Consider the following 19,047-nt stretch of genomic DNA (forward strand, 5'->3'; position numbering starts at 1 on the left):
GAGCATGTACACAGCATGCAGTACAACCCCCAAAACAATCAACCATGTCTCTCTTCTCTTCAACCACTTGTTGCCTCATTCATATGTCATGAGTTTTCTAATGATTATTGCTACTCTGGGTGTCATTTATCAGGTTAATTAGCTTCTAGGTCTGTGTAAATTTTTGAGTTGGTGGTGATTAGTCTTGAAGAAAATGTTGGTGATTGGTCTCGAAAAAAATGATAGTGAAAGAAAATTTAGCATCTTAAGCAAATATGTGATTTGTGGACTTTGCAGTGAGTGTTTGCAGGCGGAAGTGGCTGAAATGCACCATACTACATAGAATCAGTCATGTTGGATTCAATTCGTCATCGGTTGTGGTTGATATAGGTAAGGCTCATTTGATTACTCTTACTTTGCATCTGAAAGATATGTTTGAATGTGCTTGAGAGTTTGGAATTTAGGAAAGAGTTCAAATGATTCCATTTCAAATTTCCAAGTTGATTCTTGACAATCATTTTCAATTGAATATCTGGCTAAGCAAATTTTGGTTTTTTGCTTCCTAGAATCCAATATTGAATCTAAATATCTATTCATTGTAACAGGAAGATCTATTTATAGGTAACTAGCTCATTCGGTTTATTCTACTCTAGAAGCAATTGGCAGTTACAACAATAAAAATAGTGGCAAGGTGACTTTGGCAAAGGATTTAGCCGGTTTAGTTAATGAATCTTCTAATATTGATGACAAGAAACCCAAGACTCGTGCAGAGCTTAAGAGATCACTTGAACTTGGTATAAAGAAGAGGTGAAGGAGCAATATCTACATGGGAAGTTTCAAGACCTCATGTGCAAAATGATTGTTGATCCAAAAACTCTTCAAGATGCTTATAATTGTATTAGAGTGAACTCAAATGTCGTCTTAGCTTCAGAGTGAAAATTTTGCACTGACTCGTTGACCGGACGGTCGACTAGATGGACAACCGGTGATTTGATGAAAAGTCAAATCTCCCTGTTGAAACAGACGATATCAAAAAACTTTATATTCAAATTTAATGAAAAAAGTAATGCACCGTTAGAGATACTCTAACAATCCAAGAATCCATTTCGAAGTCAACTGTCAAGTTCTTGTCCAACCCACCCCCTCAAAATTGTGTATATATTCAACACAAAACACCCCGCACATTCTTCAGCACGCATAAACAAACTCCCAGCACTATTATTCTACACTCTCAAATCAATCACACACAAAACACAAACACAAAGACATGGTGTTTTCCTGCAGAGACGGTGGTTGCGCCGCCACAAACAACCTAGCCGTGCAAGTACTAACAGGTCGATGGTTCATGGTATTTGCCTCATTCCTCATCATGTCAGCCGCCGGAGCCACTTACATGTTCGGACTCTACTCGAACGACATAAAGGCCTCCCAGGGATACGACCAAACCACCCTCAACCTCCTCAGCTTCTTCAAAGACCTCGGTGCGAACGTGGGAGTCCTGTCAGGCCTCATCAACGAGGTCACCCCTCCCTGGGTCGTCCTGTCCATGGGTGCTCTCCTCAACTTCTTCGGCTACTTCATGATCTGGCTCTCTGTCACAAAAAAGGTCTCCACCCCCCAAGTCTGGAAAATGTGTCTCTACATTTGTTTTGGGGCTAATTCCCAATCCTTTGCGAACACCGGAGCTCTCGTCACATGCGTCAAGAACTTCCCCGAGAGCCGCGGTGTCGTGTTGGGACTTCTAAAAGGGTTTGTAGGCCTCAGTGGAGCGATTATTACACAGCTTTATCATGCTATTTATAAAAATGACTCTAAATCTTTGATTCTTTTCATCGGTTGGCTTCCCGCGGCGATTTCATTTGTGTTTTTGAGAACAATTCGGATCATGAAAGTGGTTCGACACTCCAATGAGCTCAAAGTGTTCTATAATCTTCTCTATATATCGCTCGGTCTTGCCGGGTTTCTCATGGTCATCATCATTGTCCAACAACAGGTCCAGTTTAGCCAGGCCGAGTACGGTGTGAGCGCCGCTGCGGTCGTCTTTCTTCTCTTGTTACCCATCGCGGTAGTTATAAAAGAAGAATATGAAATTTCGAAGCAGAAGAAACAAGCCATGGATTCAATCACTCAGCTAAATATCATTTCCGACAAACCCATTGGAGAAACAGCTTTTCTACCTCCGCCGCGGCCGTCCGCCGCCGTGGAGAAAGAAGTTTCGTGTTTCAGAACAGTGTTCCGGCCACCCGACAGAGGCGAGGACTACACGATCCTCCAAGCGCTGTTCAGCATCGACATGCTGGTCCTCTTCTTCGCCACAACCTGCGGCGTCGGAGGGACTTTAACTGCCATAGACAACCTGGGCCAGATCGGAACTTCTCTCGGATACCCAACTCGGAGCATCAGCACATTCATCTCTCTCGTCAGCATATGGAATTATCTCGGCCGAGTCGTAGCCGGTTTCGCCTCCGAAATCGTCTTAACAAAATACCAATTCCCTCGACCTCTTATGTTCACTCTCATCCTCCTCCTCTCTTGCGTCGGCCACCTCTTAATCGCCTTTGGAGTCCCAAACTGTCTCTATGTTGCCTCCATCATCCTCGGATTCTGTTTCGGTGCAGTGTGTCCATTAATTTTCGCCATAATATCGGAAGTTTTTGGACTCAAGTACTACTCAACCTTGTTCAATTTCGGGTCCGTGGCCAGTCCTATTGGGTCATACATACTCAACGTCAGGGTCGCCGGACATTTGTATGATAGGGAAGCCGAGAAGCAAATGAAGGCATCAGGACTCACCCGAAAGCCCGGTCAGGACTTGAATTGCAATGGGGTGGATTGTTTTAAGCTGGCTTTTATTATAATCACCGGTGTGACCGTGTTGGGGGCTCTTGTTTCGATGGTTTTGGTGGTGAGGACTAGGAAGTTTTATAGGAGTGATATTTACAAGAAGTTTAGGGAGGAGGCGAAGGCGGCTGAGGCGGAGATGGCGGTGGCCGGAAATGGTGTTGGGCCGACTGGGGGAGGGTGAATGTTGGATTTTTATGCAATGGGTAGATATGGATTAGGAGGAGAGAGAAATGTGGAAGGGTAGGTTGATGATATATACAGGTACAAGAGATATGAATGAGAGAAGTATGGAGAGGTTGTGCCAATGTGCCATTGCTTTGTAATGTTCATTTTAGTGATGGTATGGTCACTTGTGTCTTCTCTCCTTTCGCTTGCTTGTGAAACAATAGTGTTACATGTACCCAATAAAAGATTGTCATATTCTGTGCTTTAAATCATACATGTTGTCAGTCGTCAATTAAATCGGCGGAGAAGAGGTAACTAATAAGCGATCCCAATCCAACCTCATTTAAAGTCTTTCACGAGTTGGTATTAATATATCGTATCACAATTACACTCAATATGTAACAACCCTCACCTTACTCTTGTCATACTTGCATACATTCTTGCATGGTCTTGCTTGTTATGTTAATTTAAAGGTTTTATCTTGGCTTTATTTGCTTAAGTTGCTTGCATGATTTTGTTCCTTGCTTAGTATGTGTGTGTAGCCGAGATCATCTTGAGCTTAGTCCGCCTTTGACCCTTTGTACTTAGAACTATCTTGAGATCTTGTTCAACCCCATCTTCACTTCGGGCATTCTTTGCCGAGATGTTCCGCACTTGAACCTTGTCCGCAGGCAGGTATGGCCTAGGCCGAGATGTGGCGCACCCCGGCCAAGGTGTGGCACAGCTTAGTCAAGCGTCGTCCTCCCTAGCCGATGTTTTTCCATCCCGTTGTTGGATCCTTGTTTTGAGCCGATGTCATCTTGTTGCCGATGTGTCTTACCCGAGCTTGCTGCATAAGCTTTGTCAGAGACTTGTCTTGTCCATCAATCACCTTTTTGGAGCTGAACCAACCCGGTAATGCCACGTGTCCGAGCTGTTTGTTAAGGCAGCCGACAGACCTTGAAACAAATCATTTCTTGTCTCAAATCTTTGTTTTAGAGAGAGAAGCTCTAGAAAGGAGGAAGAAGAGTTTTTGAGTGAGAGTTGTCTTCCAAGCTTGATCTTTGAGGCTTAAACCGTTAGATCCGAGTTTTGAGGTTAGAATCTTGATCTCCTTTGATTGCTCTTGCTGAATATCTAGCTGCATTGCATGATCGGATTTGTGTTGCATGTCATGCATCGTTTTGGAGTTGGTTTTAGAAAGAGAAAATGGTTTTTCATGTGTTCTTGAACAAAGTCCCATTTTGATCGAAGAGTTTGGAACGAAAATCATGTTTTGTGTTTGTTCTTGCATGACCTTCTTGAATGGGTACTTAGGTCCATATATTTTGAACTCTTGGCATGAAAACTCAGATTTTTGTAACAAGTTGTGAGCTTGCATCCATCTTTCAATGATCATGTTCTTCATATTCTCCAAAGGAAAACTCAGATTTTTTCCTGACCTTGTTTAACGGGACCTCGGCTTAGTCCTGGTCAGTACCCGGTGTGTTTTATGAGCGGGAGCAGTGATTAAACTCCCAGCTTGTTTTGCTTTGTCTTTGACTTGGATCTGGCAAGAATGCCGAGATCATTTGCATGTATATATAGAGCTTTCTTTGAGAATGTGACTTGCCATGTGATTGTAGGTCCTTGATATTGCTTTGAGTCTGCACCTGAAGAACTAGGTGAGTGGTATTATTGATAAAGCTATGTTATACTTGTTTTGATAAATCTTGCTTGCTTGTTTTGACAAAAGTATTTGATAGCATGAATAAATGTCTCTTGTTTGATGAGTCAAGTATACTCCTTGTTGATGCCATCTTTGAAAAGGATATGGTCCTTGTTAAATCGGGCTACGGGCCTAAGTAACACAAGTGTCACGACCCAAACCCGGCCCTATGGGTTTAGCACCGTAACCGGCCAGTAATCCGAGATTACCGAAGGCCTGCTGAACAGTAATACAGTGAAACAGAGTACAGGGCCTGGCGGAAGCCAATACAGTAAATAAATAGTGTCCATTGAGCTGTGACAGTCTGTATGCAAAAAGGCTTTTCATACATTATACAAAAACAGTACAGAACAGTATACACAATATTCACATCCATTTAACTAGGGACTCAACCCCACATAACAGTACAGAAAACATTCCGTCTGTACAACACAGTGTACAAAATTAACAGTCACACAGTACAGGGACCTAATCCCTGTATAACAGTACAGTAAACAGTCAGTCTATACAAAACAGTGAAACAGTACAAAAAGGGGGAAATTCTAAAACACCCCTAAGCCTTAACAGTAGGCTCGGAACCTCGCAGTGAGGCACAAAGGCTGGCTTGACAAAACTGGAGTAACCCTGACGCCTCTAGCTGCGGTCTGGTGCCTGTACACCTACATATATATATGAGCAGTGAGCTAAAGCCCAGTGAATAACATAAAGCGTAAAGGGGTTTAGAATGAATGTCCTTACAGTAATGAAAACAGTTCATTTCAATCAGTAATTCAGTTGCTCAGTACAGTAAACAGTCATATGTGGTACATCCATTAGCATAACAGTAACAGTAGGTCTTAAAAGACCGAACAGTAATGATGGCCATCAGTCAGTAAACAGTAGTGGTTCCACAAGGAAACCGACAGAGATCTCTGTGACAGTAACAGTAACAGTAAACCGTAGATACTAAGGATGCCACAGTACAGTTCAGAAATAAAGGACATACATTCATTCAGTAAATAATACCAGTTCAGTAAACAGTTCAGTTCAGTATTCAGAAGATAATCAGTTGAACATATCTTTACACAATTGTTACTCACAGAGTTCTGGGCTACAGTATGCTAGAGCGTGTCTCCCCAGTTGCCAACCCTACACAGTTCACAGGTTGAACACACTAAGCTACACAGTTGGGAAATCTCATAACTTAATCCCTAATTTGCCTTGGTGTGTTCTACAATGATATCCTCATCAAGGTGCCTTAAACTAGGCCTAAGAATGCCTAGGATGGGATGAGGATGCAAAAATACACTTAGAAAACATTTCGCAAAGTTTGCTGAAAATAGGAGCCTCGCTCGAGCGAGACTTTCTACGCTCGAGCGTAAGTCCAAAATCAAAGGCTTCGCTCGAGCGAGGAATCCTTCGCTCGAGCGGTCTGCAAAACAGTAAAAGTACTGGATGCTGAAATTTTACGCGCGATGGTCGCTCGATGGTCGCTCGAGCGGAGCCCTGGACAAAGGTTCTCGCTCGAGCGGGGAATCCTTCGCTCGAGCGAGTAAGCCAAATCTGGAATTTCCAGATTTGCCTCCCAAGCTCAAACCAAGCATTCAACCACTCCAAACTCGACCTCTTGGGCCCAAATTCTGGAAAACATCATTAAATTCAATGTATAACAAGTTTCAAAGCTCAATTTATGAATTCAAGCCCCAAAGGTGAGTCAATTAGAACCATATTCAAACCCATTTTCAAGAATATGAAGAACATGCAAACATGCAAGGATTTAAACCAAATCAAAGCTTCAAAGCTTGTTCAAATGAGCTCATTCTTTTCAAAACAAGATGAAAACATGGTCTACTCTTACAACATGGACATGCATGTAACCATTTACCATGAATTCAACTCAAAACTCATTAATTCAACCATGCATGCAAGAAATGAGCTTCAATTCACCATTAATGACCCAAATCATGACTTAGTTCTACAATGAAGCATGAACCATGCAAGAACTAGTTCAATAGCATCAATAAGAAGATAAGATCCTTACCTAGAGCTTGAATTAGAAGACTAGGAGCTCAAATATGCAATCTATACTTCAATTCCTTCAATTCTCCAAGCAAAACCTAAGGTAGAATTCAATTCCTCTCACTCTCTCTCCTCTCTTCCCTCTTGGTCGGCAATGAGAAGGAAAATGGCTGAGGAAATGTTGTTCTTGGCTCAAGTATGTGTGTGAGATAGTGGCCCACTCAATGGCAAAACGGTAATTAAGTCCAACTCTTCAATTGGCTTATTTTAATCTAATTTAATCATACCTAATCAATTTTCAGATACTTATACCATAAAATCACATTAAATATGAGGGTCACGTAACATCAATCGGTTTCAGATTCGGCCGCCGAATAGGCCTTCAAATAGCAGTTTAAACATATAAACATGAACAGATAATCAGACAATCAAACAGATAGAATGCAATTAACTAACATATACTCAGTCAATTCAGTTTCAACTTCAGTCAGTCGGTTCAGTATTTCATTCAGTTCGATTATTAGTTAGTTATCAGTCATTATCAGCTTCGTTTAACAGTAATCGGTGATTAACGGTAATCAATCGGTCATAAATCAGTAAACAGTACGAGGGTTGTTACAACAAGTCCCTTGTGCTGGAGGACTCTAAACTTTCGCAGTACTAAGTATAAAAGGATATGGTCCTTGTTAAATCGGGCTACGGGCCTAAGTAACACAAGTCCCTTGTGCTGGAGGACTCTAAACTTTCGCAGTACCAAGTGCACAAGTCCCTTGTATTGGAGGACTCTAAACTTTTGCAATACCTTTGACCAAACGATTACGGATCGTACAGCTTTGTGATACTTGACTGATGAATACGGTTCATCCCTTGCTTCGCCGATGTTATGATACTTGACTGATGAATACGGTTCATCCCTTGCTTCGCCGATGTTATGATACTTGACTGATGAATACGGTTCATTCCTTGCTACGCCGATGTTGTGATACTGGATGATGAATACGGTTCATCCCTTGTTTTGCCTATGTCAGTAAACATCTTTGGATACTTGTAATATTTGATTGATGAATACGGTTCATCTCTCGCCTTGCTAAAGTTTTGATGTGTTTCGTTTTGAAGGACCTCGGCTATATTCATGCAAAACCTTTATTTTTAGTACCATTCACTGAGTTTTGTACTCACCCCTCTATATATATGTAGGTGATGAGCAGGACGGCGGCGACGCCTAGATCGTTCGGATGCTTGTTTTGGATTCGTGCTTATGTCGGCTTTACTTTTGTATTTACGTCGGCGATGCCCTGTTTTGCATGTCGGCAAATCTTGAAAATCATGCTTCTTGACTTGTATTAGCTGCACTTTGTATATGTCGGCTCGAGAAGCCTTTTGATCAAGATGTAACATGTATCTTTTTACCTTGTTGTATTTAAGTTGTAAAGTTAATTGGAATGTTTGGCATTGCTTTGATCTACGCACAGCTCTTATGGACCACTTGCATTTGATTTATCGCTTCCGCATTTGTGAGCCCCCTATATTCATACTCTGATTGTGTTAAGTTTTGAAAAGTTGGCCTTCGGTAATGACGGATTACTGGCCATCACGGCACCAAACTACTAGGGGCGGTTTGGGGTCGTGACACAATATCTTCTTGCTTTCTTGAATGGTAAAATGTAACTCAAATTGTATTAGTAGAATTAGAGGGTTTTCTATTTTCCTAGAATAACAAAAATATGAACAAATTACAGTAGCAGATTAGTAGTTTCAATTCTACTAATTGACCCTTATGTCATTTTTTTTCATGTAGTTTCAATTCTACTAATTGACCCTTTAATTTTGTCTTTCGAGTTTAATAGGTTCAATTGATAAAGTCTGTCAAGTTTTTTTTGATGAAAAATGAGAACATGCTCCTCATTTTTTTGCAGAGACAAAACGAAGAAAAAAAAATAAAATCAAACCTTAATTCGATTGATAGTCTTTGTAGTTTGTCCTTTATGTGAATTTGATGTCTTGTAACAAATTGTCCTTTATTTTTAGCAATTTGTTTTTCATTGGTTGAATTTGAAACTAATTGTGATTATTTTTGGAGTAATTATTTTGTCTTCTAAGAATTTCAAATTGGCTATGTGTTCAACCAAAAGTAGAGGATTAAATAAATATATGATCTTAATAATAAGGGGATGATGAACAAACTATAATATATGCTCATGAATACGTGATTTTCTTGATACATTTGACTAAATTAGAATTTTTTTTTTTAAATATTAGTACATGCAACTTATATTGTCACGCTGGGAATGTTTGGGATACATTATTTAAGCACATTTTTTTTTATTTTATTTAGATTATATCATCTTTTATTTCGATCATATCACCTCTCTATCAATTATATATTTTCATAAAAAAATTTAAAGATATACTTATGTAGGCATTGGTGTACCCATATTGAAAGAACATGGAAAAGAGATGGGCGAAGAGTTTTGAAAGCTAGAAAAAGCATGTAAGTGGGAGAAAAAGTGCATTAAAGACAAAGGTATTAGTATTTCCCATATTGAAAGAACTTGGAATAGAGATGGGGAAAGAACATGTGAATGTTGTCATCGAGAGAGAAAAGGCATAGAAGTGAGAAAAATACCCAAATGCTGGGAAAAAGTAAGGAATAAAACAAGCGGTAGTGGTGTAAATATAATAATAATATTACCTAGTGATATTATTATTTAATAAATATTTTTAATTTGTGATAAAAATCATAACATTATTGAATTTGTAGAGGATAATAATTATCTATTTAATATATTTATAATTTTTTATTGACTTGGTGAGATCTTCATCATATTTAATATATATATATATTTTAGAAAATGTTTTTTTCTCCGAATTTGAGCCCTCTCCAATCCCCCGAATCAGATAGAAGAGAAGAGAGAAAGAGAAGAGAGGGGAAGAGGAGGAAGAGAGGGGAAGAGATGGTAGCCCCTCCGCCCGCCGTCGCCTCCGCCCAATCGTCGCCCTGCTGTCGCCTCGTCGTAGCTCGTTGCAGTAGCTCGTCGCAGCCCCGTCGTCTCCTCCGCCTCTGCCTCGCAGCTCGTGCCTCTACCTCTGCCTTCGCCCCCTGCCTCTGCCTCCCCCCTGCCTCGCCTCTGCTTCCAGACCGATTTTGATGGCTCCTCCAGTCCAGTTCTTCTTCTTCCTTCTCTTCTTCTGATTTTCTTCTTCTGAAAAAAAAAAAAAAATCAAAAACGACGAAAACAACGTCGTCTTTGAATTCAGGTGAGATTCGGAGGGCTCAAATTCGAGTTACCAACCACTGCTCATATATTTTATGATGGGATAAGAGAGAGAGGGGTTAACGTTTGAAATGAAAATAAATTGATTTTTTTATTCTAACCTCTAGAGTGGCCATGTGAGTTGTACACACTGATCAACATGTTTGGTTCCTTTTTTTTTTAATTATTTTTTTCAAAAAATATTTGAAAACTCTATTTTAAATAAAGATTTTTGTTTAGTTTTTTAAAAAATGTATTATTGTAAATTAAGTTTTCCTCCAATTTAAAAAGTGATAAAATTTTTTAAAAAAATTGTCACATCGAAAAATACTCCCATGTTAGTTATTTATGTACATGTTATATATGTATGAAAACATAATTTGAAATGTATCTATTTATGAGTATATATCTTACTATTAAATGTGTGACTTTATGATCAAATTTCTACTCATTTCATCCACAAAAAAACATAATTTTTTACAAATTGACATTAAAAAAAAAAAACGACCAACTTACAAACTTTTGTAACATAAAAGACAAAAAATTTGGACATTTTCTTATGCCAATTTCTGACAATGTTACACATGTTTGTGTTAATGTTACAATATTTTGTGATAAAATAAATTTTCGGTATAATATTTATGAAAATTTAATTCTATGTAATTTTTTGATGCTTACAACATAATTTTAAAGGTGTAGAAATTCATAAATTTGTATTTCTAATTTATTTTCATAGATTGTTGAAGTTAATATAAATTTCGCTTCATATTTGAAATTAAAAATGTATATTTAAAAATTGTACAAATAATTTTTGAAGCCCATTATTAATACACTAAATACCAAAAAGATTAAAAAATACAAAAAAAGATGAAAGAAAAAAAGAGTGAAGGTAATAAAGAAAGCATTAGGCAGTCGAGGAGTAGAGTCATATAGACTGTACTGATACTATGGCTGGTCACGTGAGGAATAAACTCAAAAACAACAACCAGAAACCAAATTTTGAAAACTTTGTTTGGTTTTCAAAATAACCAAACAAAAATTTCAAAATTTTAAAAAAATGAATTTAGAAAACTGTAACAATTTCGGCCTTTGATTAATGTTAATTCATGCTTAAATATGTCTAATAAGTAATTAAGGTGAAATTCTGAAGAAAATTGCATATGTGTCACATTATTTATGTTTATATCTACCTAATGTAAAAATATTTGTTGCAATTTCTGCCTAGAATATTAAATTGATGGCCCGAATAACGTTAGAAATGGGAATTGATTGCACGGATGGACTAAGTAGAATTTTTAGAACATTATGGTAAGTTTAATTAAAAATTGATTCAGTCTAATTAATTAAGTTGTGTTTGGTTGGCCAAATGTTTTAATTATTATATAATAGCATCATGACTATATATATGAGCCCTTAAGCTCATTCTTGAGCTCAATTTGCTCCAAGTGAGTGCTAAATTCTGAGAATTTATTTTAGAGAGAGAGAGAGTGCAATTCTAGAGAGAGAAAAGAAGAGATTGAAGGAGAATTGAAGATCTTGGCTAGAATCCATTAAAATTAAGCTAGAATAAGAGTAATTCAAGACTCTAGGTAAGCCTTTGACTATTAATTCATGAAGATTATGTATTGTAGAGATGAATTCATGGAGTTGTTATGATCATTTGCATGTATTTCACATATGTCTGTCAAGAAGATGAAGAATTTGATTATAATTCTAACATGCATGTATATATAAGTGTTTAGTCATCACTTTGATCATGAGTTTTATCATTTGTGTTGAGTTTGGTGTATGAAATGTACATGCATGCATATGTCAACAAGTTTTGTAAGTAAATTTCCATGTTTGAGGAGTCTTAAGAAAGAATTAAGAAGAGGATTCCACATGCATGCCTAAACATGTTGGGTTTTCTTATATCATTCATGTAAAAATTATGGATAATTGACACATGTATGTTTGAATTATCATGTTTGAACCTTGATTTCATGTTTTGGAAAATAATTCCTTACATGCATGGAGTTTATGAGCTCAAATTTTGTTAACTTCATGAGTTTTGGAGAAAAGAGCTTGAAGAATTTACATGCACGAAAGTTGAACTCAATTTTGGCTAAAATCATGAGTTTTGAGCTAAAGGGCTTATAAAGGATCATGTGTTCATGTTTTTGAAAAGTTTTCAAGCTTTTAAGACAAGCCTTGCACGAATTTACCCTTGAAATTGCATTTGGAAGCTCAAAACTCTGTTTTTGAAAACCCAGAATTTCGAAGTCCGCTCGAGCGAGGAAACCTGCGCTCGAGCAGAGAGTGCGAGCTCTCAGCATTTTTGCAGACATAAGCGCTCCGCTCAAGCGACCAAAGTCGCGCTCGAGCGAACCCGTTGTATTTTGTTGAACCGCTCGAGCGTGGGAGTTGTGGCTCGAGCGTAGATTGAGACCAACTAGTACTTTTTCAGATAGGCCAATTCGCTCGAGTGACCAATGTTGCGCTCGAGCGACCAGGCCATTTTTAGTGCATTTTGACAAGTTGTTCTGCATTTCATTTCCATACATTTCTGAGCATATGTAGACATGAATTATGAGTTATTGAAGAGTCATGAGCTAAGAAACGATATATGTAAAGTGAATTAGAAAAATACGAGATAAGTCCGAGAATTGATTCATGTGTACAAGTCTTAAGTACTGAACTGAATACGAAAGCTAAGTCATAACGGCCATGTGAACACGTGTAATGATAAAATATGTTTGTGTTATGTACTTTGTAGTTGTAGGTCAAGACTCAAAGATCGATTGACCGTTTACGGGAACCCACTGTGAGTAACGTTATTGTAAAGATATGTTCGTATGAATTATGTTCCAAATGTGATCTGATAAGTTATGATTTCTAAAATGATATTGTTTACGTAAATGAATGTCCTATGTTTGGAATCTATTATGGCATCCATAGATAGTCCTAAGTCATGGGAGATGGCATGTTAATGCAGGTCCATGACATGTATGCGATTACGAGATCTCGTTAGCCACTTCATTGTGGTGATATGTGTTTAATCGGTATCCGGAACCGATTACTCTAGTCGGAAGACGATGTATGATGTGTTCTATGGGATGTACCATTAGTATGTTCAGATATGAGAATGATTATGTTATGATTTGTCTTATGATTATGAAATGTTCGGAATTCGTTCACTAACCCCTTTACCTTAATGTTATTCACTGGGTTTTAGCTCACTGTGTGTATATATATGTATAGGTCGGCATTCTGGAGATCGAGCCTATGAAGGCTTTTGTTTGGATCCGTGTTCTATTGTCAGCCAACCATTGTGCCTCTCGTGGAGGTTCCCGAAGTGTCATATATCTGGTTATTTATGTATATCAGACTTTGTTGGCTATATTTAAGATGCTATAATATGTGTGGGTATAATGTAAGTGTAGACACCCCATTCTTGACAGTCCTCAAGACTTGGACGTCATCGTTTGAACACTCGATGATCATCCATGCTCGTGTTCGTTTTGAGTTCTCGGAGGTCTCTGCTACACGCCTTGCCTCAAGATCTTTCAACTTGTTTGTTTTGTGCTTGGTTGTGGACCAAACACTTGTGTTTTGGCTTCTGAGGGTAGGAAGTGGCCTGTTAGCCATCCCCTCAACCCACCGGCCATGGCCTGAGGCCACCGGCCTTATTTTCTTGCCACCGGCCAAATGTATTGGTCGATCGGCACTGTATTTGGTCGGCCGGCCATTGTTTTGGTCGATTGGCCATATTTTCTGGCCGAGGGATTTTTTTTCCTTTTTCAGGCATTGTGCATGCCAGCTGTGCCAGCTGTTGAGCAAAGACTCCGCCCTCCATACACGTATATGGAGGGATTTTATCCTTACACTTAGCTTCCCTTGGAAGCTTAGAAGTTGATTTTCTATAAGAGGAGGGCCTTCCCTCCCTTTTTAGAGGTTGAAGAATCTGATATAGAGCATATATATTACTCTCTCTCTATATCTCCTCTCTCTAGATAGTTGTGTGTGTAATAGTGTTCTAAAGGGTGTTTTTGTTCATATTTTTGCACTAAGGCACCTAGTGTTACACTATCCTTTAGTTACTGAGGTGATAAGGAGTTGATTTCAGAGTTTTTGAACTGGTTTTGATCAGAAGGAGGTGCTGGAGTTGGTGTTCTTGGAGTGCTCTTCAAGGGTGAGAAACTACTATTTTATTTTCCATTTTTGCTTAAGCTTTTAGCAATACTTGTACGCTGTTTTAAGCTTAGTGTCCTACATAAAAAAGTTTTGTATTTTCATGCTTGAGATGTTTCATTAAGGTCACTTTTGTGTTGGGGGTTGTCTACCCCCCCTTGGGCCTTATTTGGCCTCATTTTGTGTCTCTTTCTTTTGGCTTTGGAACCCTCTTGTTTTAACCTTCTCACCATTGAAATCCAGAGGATTTTCAGTGGTGGAGAAGTGGTTTTGAGGTCTTGAATAGGGGAGGGACACCCCTCTCTCCTTTTGTCTCATTTGCTTACATTAAGGGCGTCATGACCCAAACCCGCCCCTATGGGTTAAGGACATAACCGGCCAGTAATCCTGAGATTACCTACGGCCTCAGACCAAAAAAAACATAACTCGTCAGAGTAAAGGGGCGAAACGGAAGCAATAATTAAAAACTTTGTCCATAGAGCCGTGCTTATATGCACATCAAACAAACCATATATGTATATGTTAATAACCCACAACAAAATACAGTACCATAAAACCCTTTACAAATAGGATCATCCAAAATGAGTCAACCCATATCAAAACTATATACAGATGTACATAAAGTCCTTGCCAACAAGACAGACCATAAATACATAACAAAATGGCAAGGATAGGTCTCGTGCATGAGACACAAGGCTGACTCTCCAAAACTCATGTTATTCCCGGCAGACTTCACTAGGGCTGGGTTTGGACTTCTCTCGGTTCACCTACAAACACATGAATGAGCGTGAGCAATAGCCCAGTGAATAACATCAAATACAGAAATTACATAACAATGTAGAATAACATGTTCCAAACGGCCTTTGGCCCAATTCACATTTCTACTTAACATATATATACTTATACTAAATTTAGATCAAGTGACTGTAGTTCCAACATACTAGCCTTTGGCCCATTCAGGTTTCCATTCCTGTCAAAACGGCCTTTGGCCCATTCATTTATGTCAAAACGGCCTTCGGCCCATCCATTTATGTCAAAACGGCCTTCGGCCCATGCATTTATGTCAAAATGGCCTTCGGCCCATTCATTTACGTCAAAACGGCCTTTGGCCCATACATTTACGTCAAAACGGCCTTTGGCCCATACATTTACGTCAAAATGGCCTTTGGCCCATACATTTACGTCAAAACGGCCTTTGGTCCATTCATTCATTCCTGTCAGACTTTTGTCCACAATCCCAATTAACAACTCATAACGTTTATAAGGGAATAAACAATTGGACATTGACAAGCTTTCAAATATTGATATTACTCACAGTGATCGGCTTGCGGATTTGCCCTGGAGCTTGACCCTACACATTGCATGAACATAAGAGGGTCACTAACAGTTCAATCCGTTCTTTAATTCACATATTCCTCTTTAGGCTTTATTCCTATCTCATTAACTCATTTACGATGTTTAACACATGCCTAAGAGTGTGTACAAGTGAAAGAGAACGGAAAACGAAACACAGAACGCATGAACGAATATTTCAGAAAACAGGGTCCCCGCTCTAGCGTCAACTTCCCCGCTCGAGCGGACCCTTAAGGCTTGCAAAAGTACTGGTTGCATGAAAATTACGCTCGAGCGTGGAATAGAGCGCTCGAGCGAAAGGCCTGTCTACAAAACTCCCCGCTCGAGCGTGATGTGTCCCGCTTGAGCGGACATCCAACTCTGCAAAAAGTGCTGGGAGCACGATTTTCCCGCTCGAGCGGCTATTCCCCCGCTCGGGCGGACATCAAAAATCTGGGTTTTCCAGATTGAGTTCTTGAGCTCCAATTCGAATCCCAACCAACAAAACATGCATGTTATGGCTCAGATATCAAATATAGTTATACTAACATGATGTAAACCCCAAATCACAACCCAATGGAGCTCAATTCACAAATAATTCACATGCATGCCCCAAACTCCCATCAAACTCATTCTAACATAACAAATTCATATATTCAAGTTCATATCTTCATAAATTGTACATGCATGTGATGAATTGCCACATTTTCAACTTAGACAACACAAATGGTGATCAAGACATGAGTTTCAACCAAAACTCTACATGAATCATGTATTTTAAGCTTATGCATGCTATTTCAAAACATTTCCTTACATGCATGCATATATCAAGCTTTAATCCAACAAAACCAACCCAATTTCATTTCAACCTTACTCTTGATCACTAAATTAGTTTGAGCACACAAAAATTACAAACTATAATCCAAGAATTACTCACCTAGGAGCTTGGTTCTCACAATCTATGATTAAATCTTGAATTGGACTTCCAACCTCCAAGTTTCAAGACCACACTTGCACAATCCCTCTTTCTCCCTCTCTATAGTTAGCTCTCTCTCTCTCAAAATGAGTCCAAGAATCAGTCAAAATGAGCTAAAGGAGAGAAATGAGGTGTAGTGCTCAAATACACCAAGTCCCACTAAGCCAATATAATAATAATAAGGCAATTGGGCACTAATCCAACAATTTAATCGATTTAACCTGACCCGAATCAATTTTTTTTTTCAATTAAATTTCACCATAGGCTCTAAAAATTATGCCAATCACAATGGCGTAATCAATTTCGGGTTCTGTGGCCGATAAGGCCCTCAATTTAATTTCCAAAGCAGATTATTCGGACAGATATTCCTACGGTGAACAGATAGAATTCCAAAATTACATATATTCACATAATGACACACAAAATCATATCAAAACATATAATCACATTGGCATTTGGGACCAATTAGCATAATATAGAACAGGGGTGTCACAAAGGGCTCATAAGGGTAGCATGTTTGCTTAGCTTTATTTAGCTCCATTTCAAAGGGTATTTGGTGTTATTTGGTCTTGCTACACCTCTTTTTTGGGTTGGTTTGCTGGTCTTTTTCATGCACCACACACTTGCCCTGCAATCCTCCTATTTACCTAAACATGTATCATGCATTTAGACCATCATGCTTACATGTTTTGACTTAACTTTGAGAAGTTTTTAGCCTTGTCTCACCATGTATAAGCTCTGTTTGGTGTAGTCTTGGTCATGCTTGCCATGTTTTGTATAGCCACCATGCATTCTAGCTTGCTAGCTTTGGGTGTGTGAGTCGTGAGCATGCTTTACTTGGGCTGTTTCAGTGATTTGGCATCATTTATCATGTTATTTCAGTCTATATAGTATGCTCCTATGCTTGCACTTGTGACTCCTTTAATGTTTTAAAGAGTCGGTATGTTATGCCTCATGAATGTGTCGTTGCGTATGCCATCATGTTTAGGCCTTCGGGATGCCATCTCATTGGGTTTTGGGGCTTATTTTGACATGTTATAACTCTGTTTTTCATTGCATAATTCGTGCCATGTTCGGTTGTGATGGGTGTAGTGTAATGCATCCTTTGTAGCCTGTGGAGAAGTGGTTTTGGAAATACTCTTCAGATCTTGGGAGACGCTAGCGATCCTCAGCTAGTCACCTGAAAAGACACAAACACTCCGGTCGGGGGTGCCGGAATTAGCACTCCGACGGACAAGTTAGTTCAGACACTCAGAACAGCTTGTCTACTAAGTTTCATGAAGTGATTCTTATATACCTTTCTATAACCGTTGTTCTTGTATTTATACCTGTTCTTTTTTATCCTCGGGGCCAGGGCCTACTTTTTAATCATTGTCCTTTCTTTTATTCGGCCCGAAGGACTTACACTTATTCGGCACATATATTATATTCGGCTCCCCACTCTCGTAGGATATAGCCGATTAATATCAGTCTTCCAATGGTGCGCACCATCTGATTTTTCCATGTATTCGGCCCCCACAATTGCCCCCCGAACTCCCCGTTGACGGAAGTTAATCGGCGTGTTTGGTCGTGAATTGGAAAGGTTAAAATAGGTCAGGCGGCTTCACGTAGCCCAATATAAATGTCGGGATGCGCACACCTTTTCGTTCATCATTACGCTTTCCCGCCTCAATCGTGCGTCTCGCATTTATTGTGATTTGAAATTTCAGTCCTTTCGAATGCACAGTTCGTCGAGTATTCGAGACTCTTGGACCATCAACAGATATCCCTTCTCTGACTCGCATTCTCTACAACTCTTCTCCATCTACGCTCGTCTCCCTTGCTCCTCGTAAGTCTTCTTCTCTTTTCTTTGCAATCTTACTTTTTGTTTATTATTTTCATTTTGGTGAACCCTTTATTCCCCGTGAAAATGGCCAAACACTTGAAAGACCTCCTTTCTGAGGGTTGTGTCTCCTGATTTCGGTGACACTTTTCCATCCCCGACGATGTTCATCTATCTCTACTGACGAACAACACTCTGGATATGGAGAGAGAGGATCAAAATTCAATCATCTTTCCTCTCCTATCCATTGCAGAGGGCGGGGTCCGTTTTTCCCTACATCCATTCCTTAGGGCCATCCTCCGCTATTGGGGTCTGATTCCTTCTCAGCCCAACGTGAACTTTTTTCGAATCATAATGGGGATCGTAGAGTTGAACCGGCGCCTCAGGATCGATCTTGGGATTCCGGCCATTCGGCACTGCTATGCTTTAGCCAAATCTTCCGGTCAGCTTGGGCGATACTTTCTTAGGGCCATGGATACTGACCATCATTTGGTAACCATGCTCGCTAGTTCTGGCAAGCGTGTGGATGACGTAATGGTCAATATCCGAGGGAACTGGGAATTTGGCGAAGGCGAGGATCGCGTAGACCCTATTCCCAGACGGAGGGGTGAACCAGGTTGCCGTGTGTCTCCTTGTGTTTACTGAACTTTTCTTTTACTCGGCTTTCCCCCTGTGTCTAACCCTTTGCCTTTGCAGGTAGTAATTTGAAGACGATTCTGGTTTCTACCGACGACGCGGTCCTTGCGCAGGTTGCGACTGCACTCGGATACTTCGGCCGTCCAAACTTACAGAAGCAAGGGAGAGCGGCTCACATACTTCT

General features: G+C 39.5%; 1 protein-coding gene across 1 annotated transcript; it reads left to right on the forward strand.

The window, feature by feature from the left end:
• Positions 1-1,005: 1,005 nt before the first annotated feature.
• LOC114301460 (protein NUCLEAR FUSION DEFECTIVE 4-like) lies at positions 1,006-3,257 on the forward strand. Its single transcript, XM_082883107.1, has one exon. The coding sequence runs from the start codon at positions 1,247-1,249 to the stop codon at positions 3,002-3,004; it is 1,758 nt and encodes a 585-aa protein (XP_082739233.1). The 5' UTR covers positions 1,006-1,246; the 3' UTR covers positions 3,005-3,257.
• Positions 3,258-19,047: the final 15,790 nt, after the last annotated feature.

This window comes from Camellia sinensis, chromosome 8, assembly GCF_055761805.1.
Source record: "Camellia sinensis isolate YWXY chromosome 8, ASM5576180v1, whole genome shotgun sequence".
In the NCBI taxonomy this organism is placed as follows: Eukaryota; Viridiplantae; Streptophyta; class Magnoliopsida; order Ericales; family Theaceae; genus Camellia; species Camellia sinensis.

Coding starts and splice junctions, on each gene's coding strand:
- LOC114301460 (XM_082883107.1), top strand. CDS start 1,247: ATGGTGTTTTCCTGCAGAGACGGTGGTTGCGCCGCCACAAACAACCTA.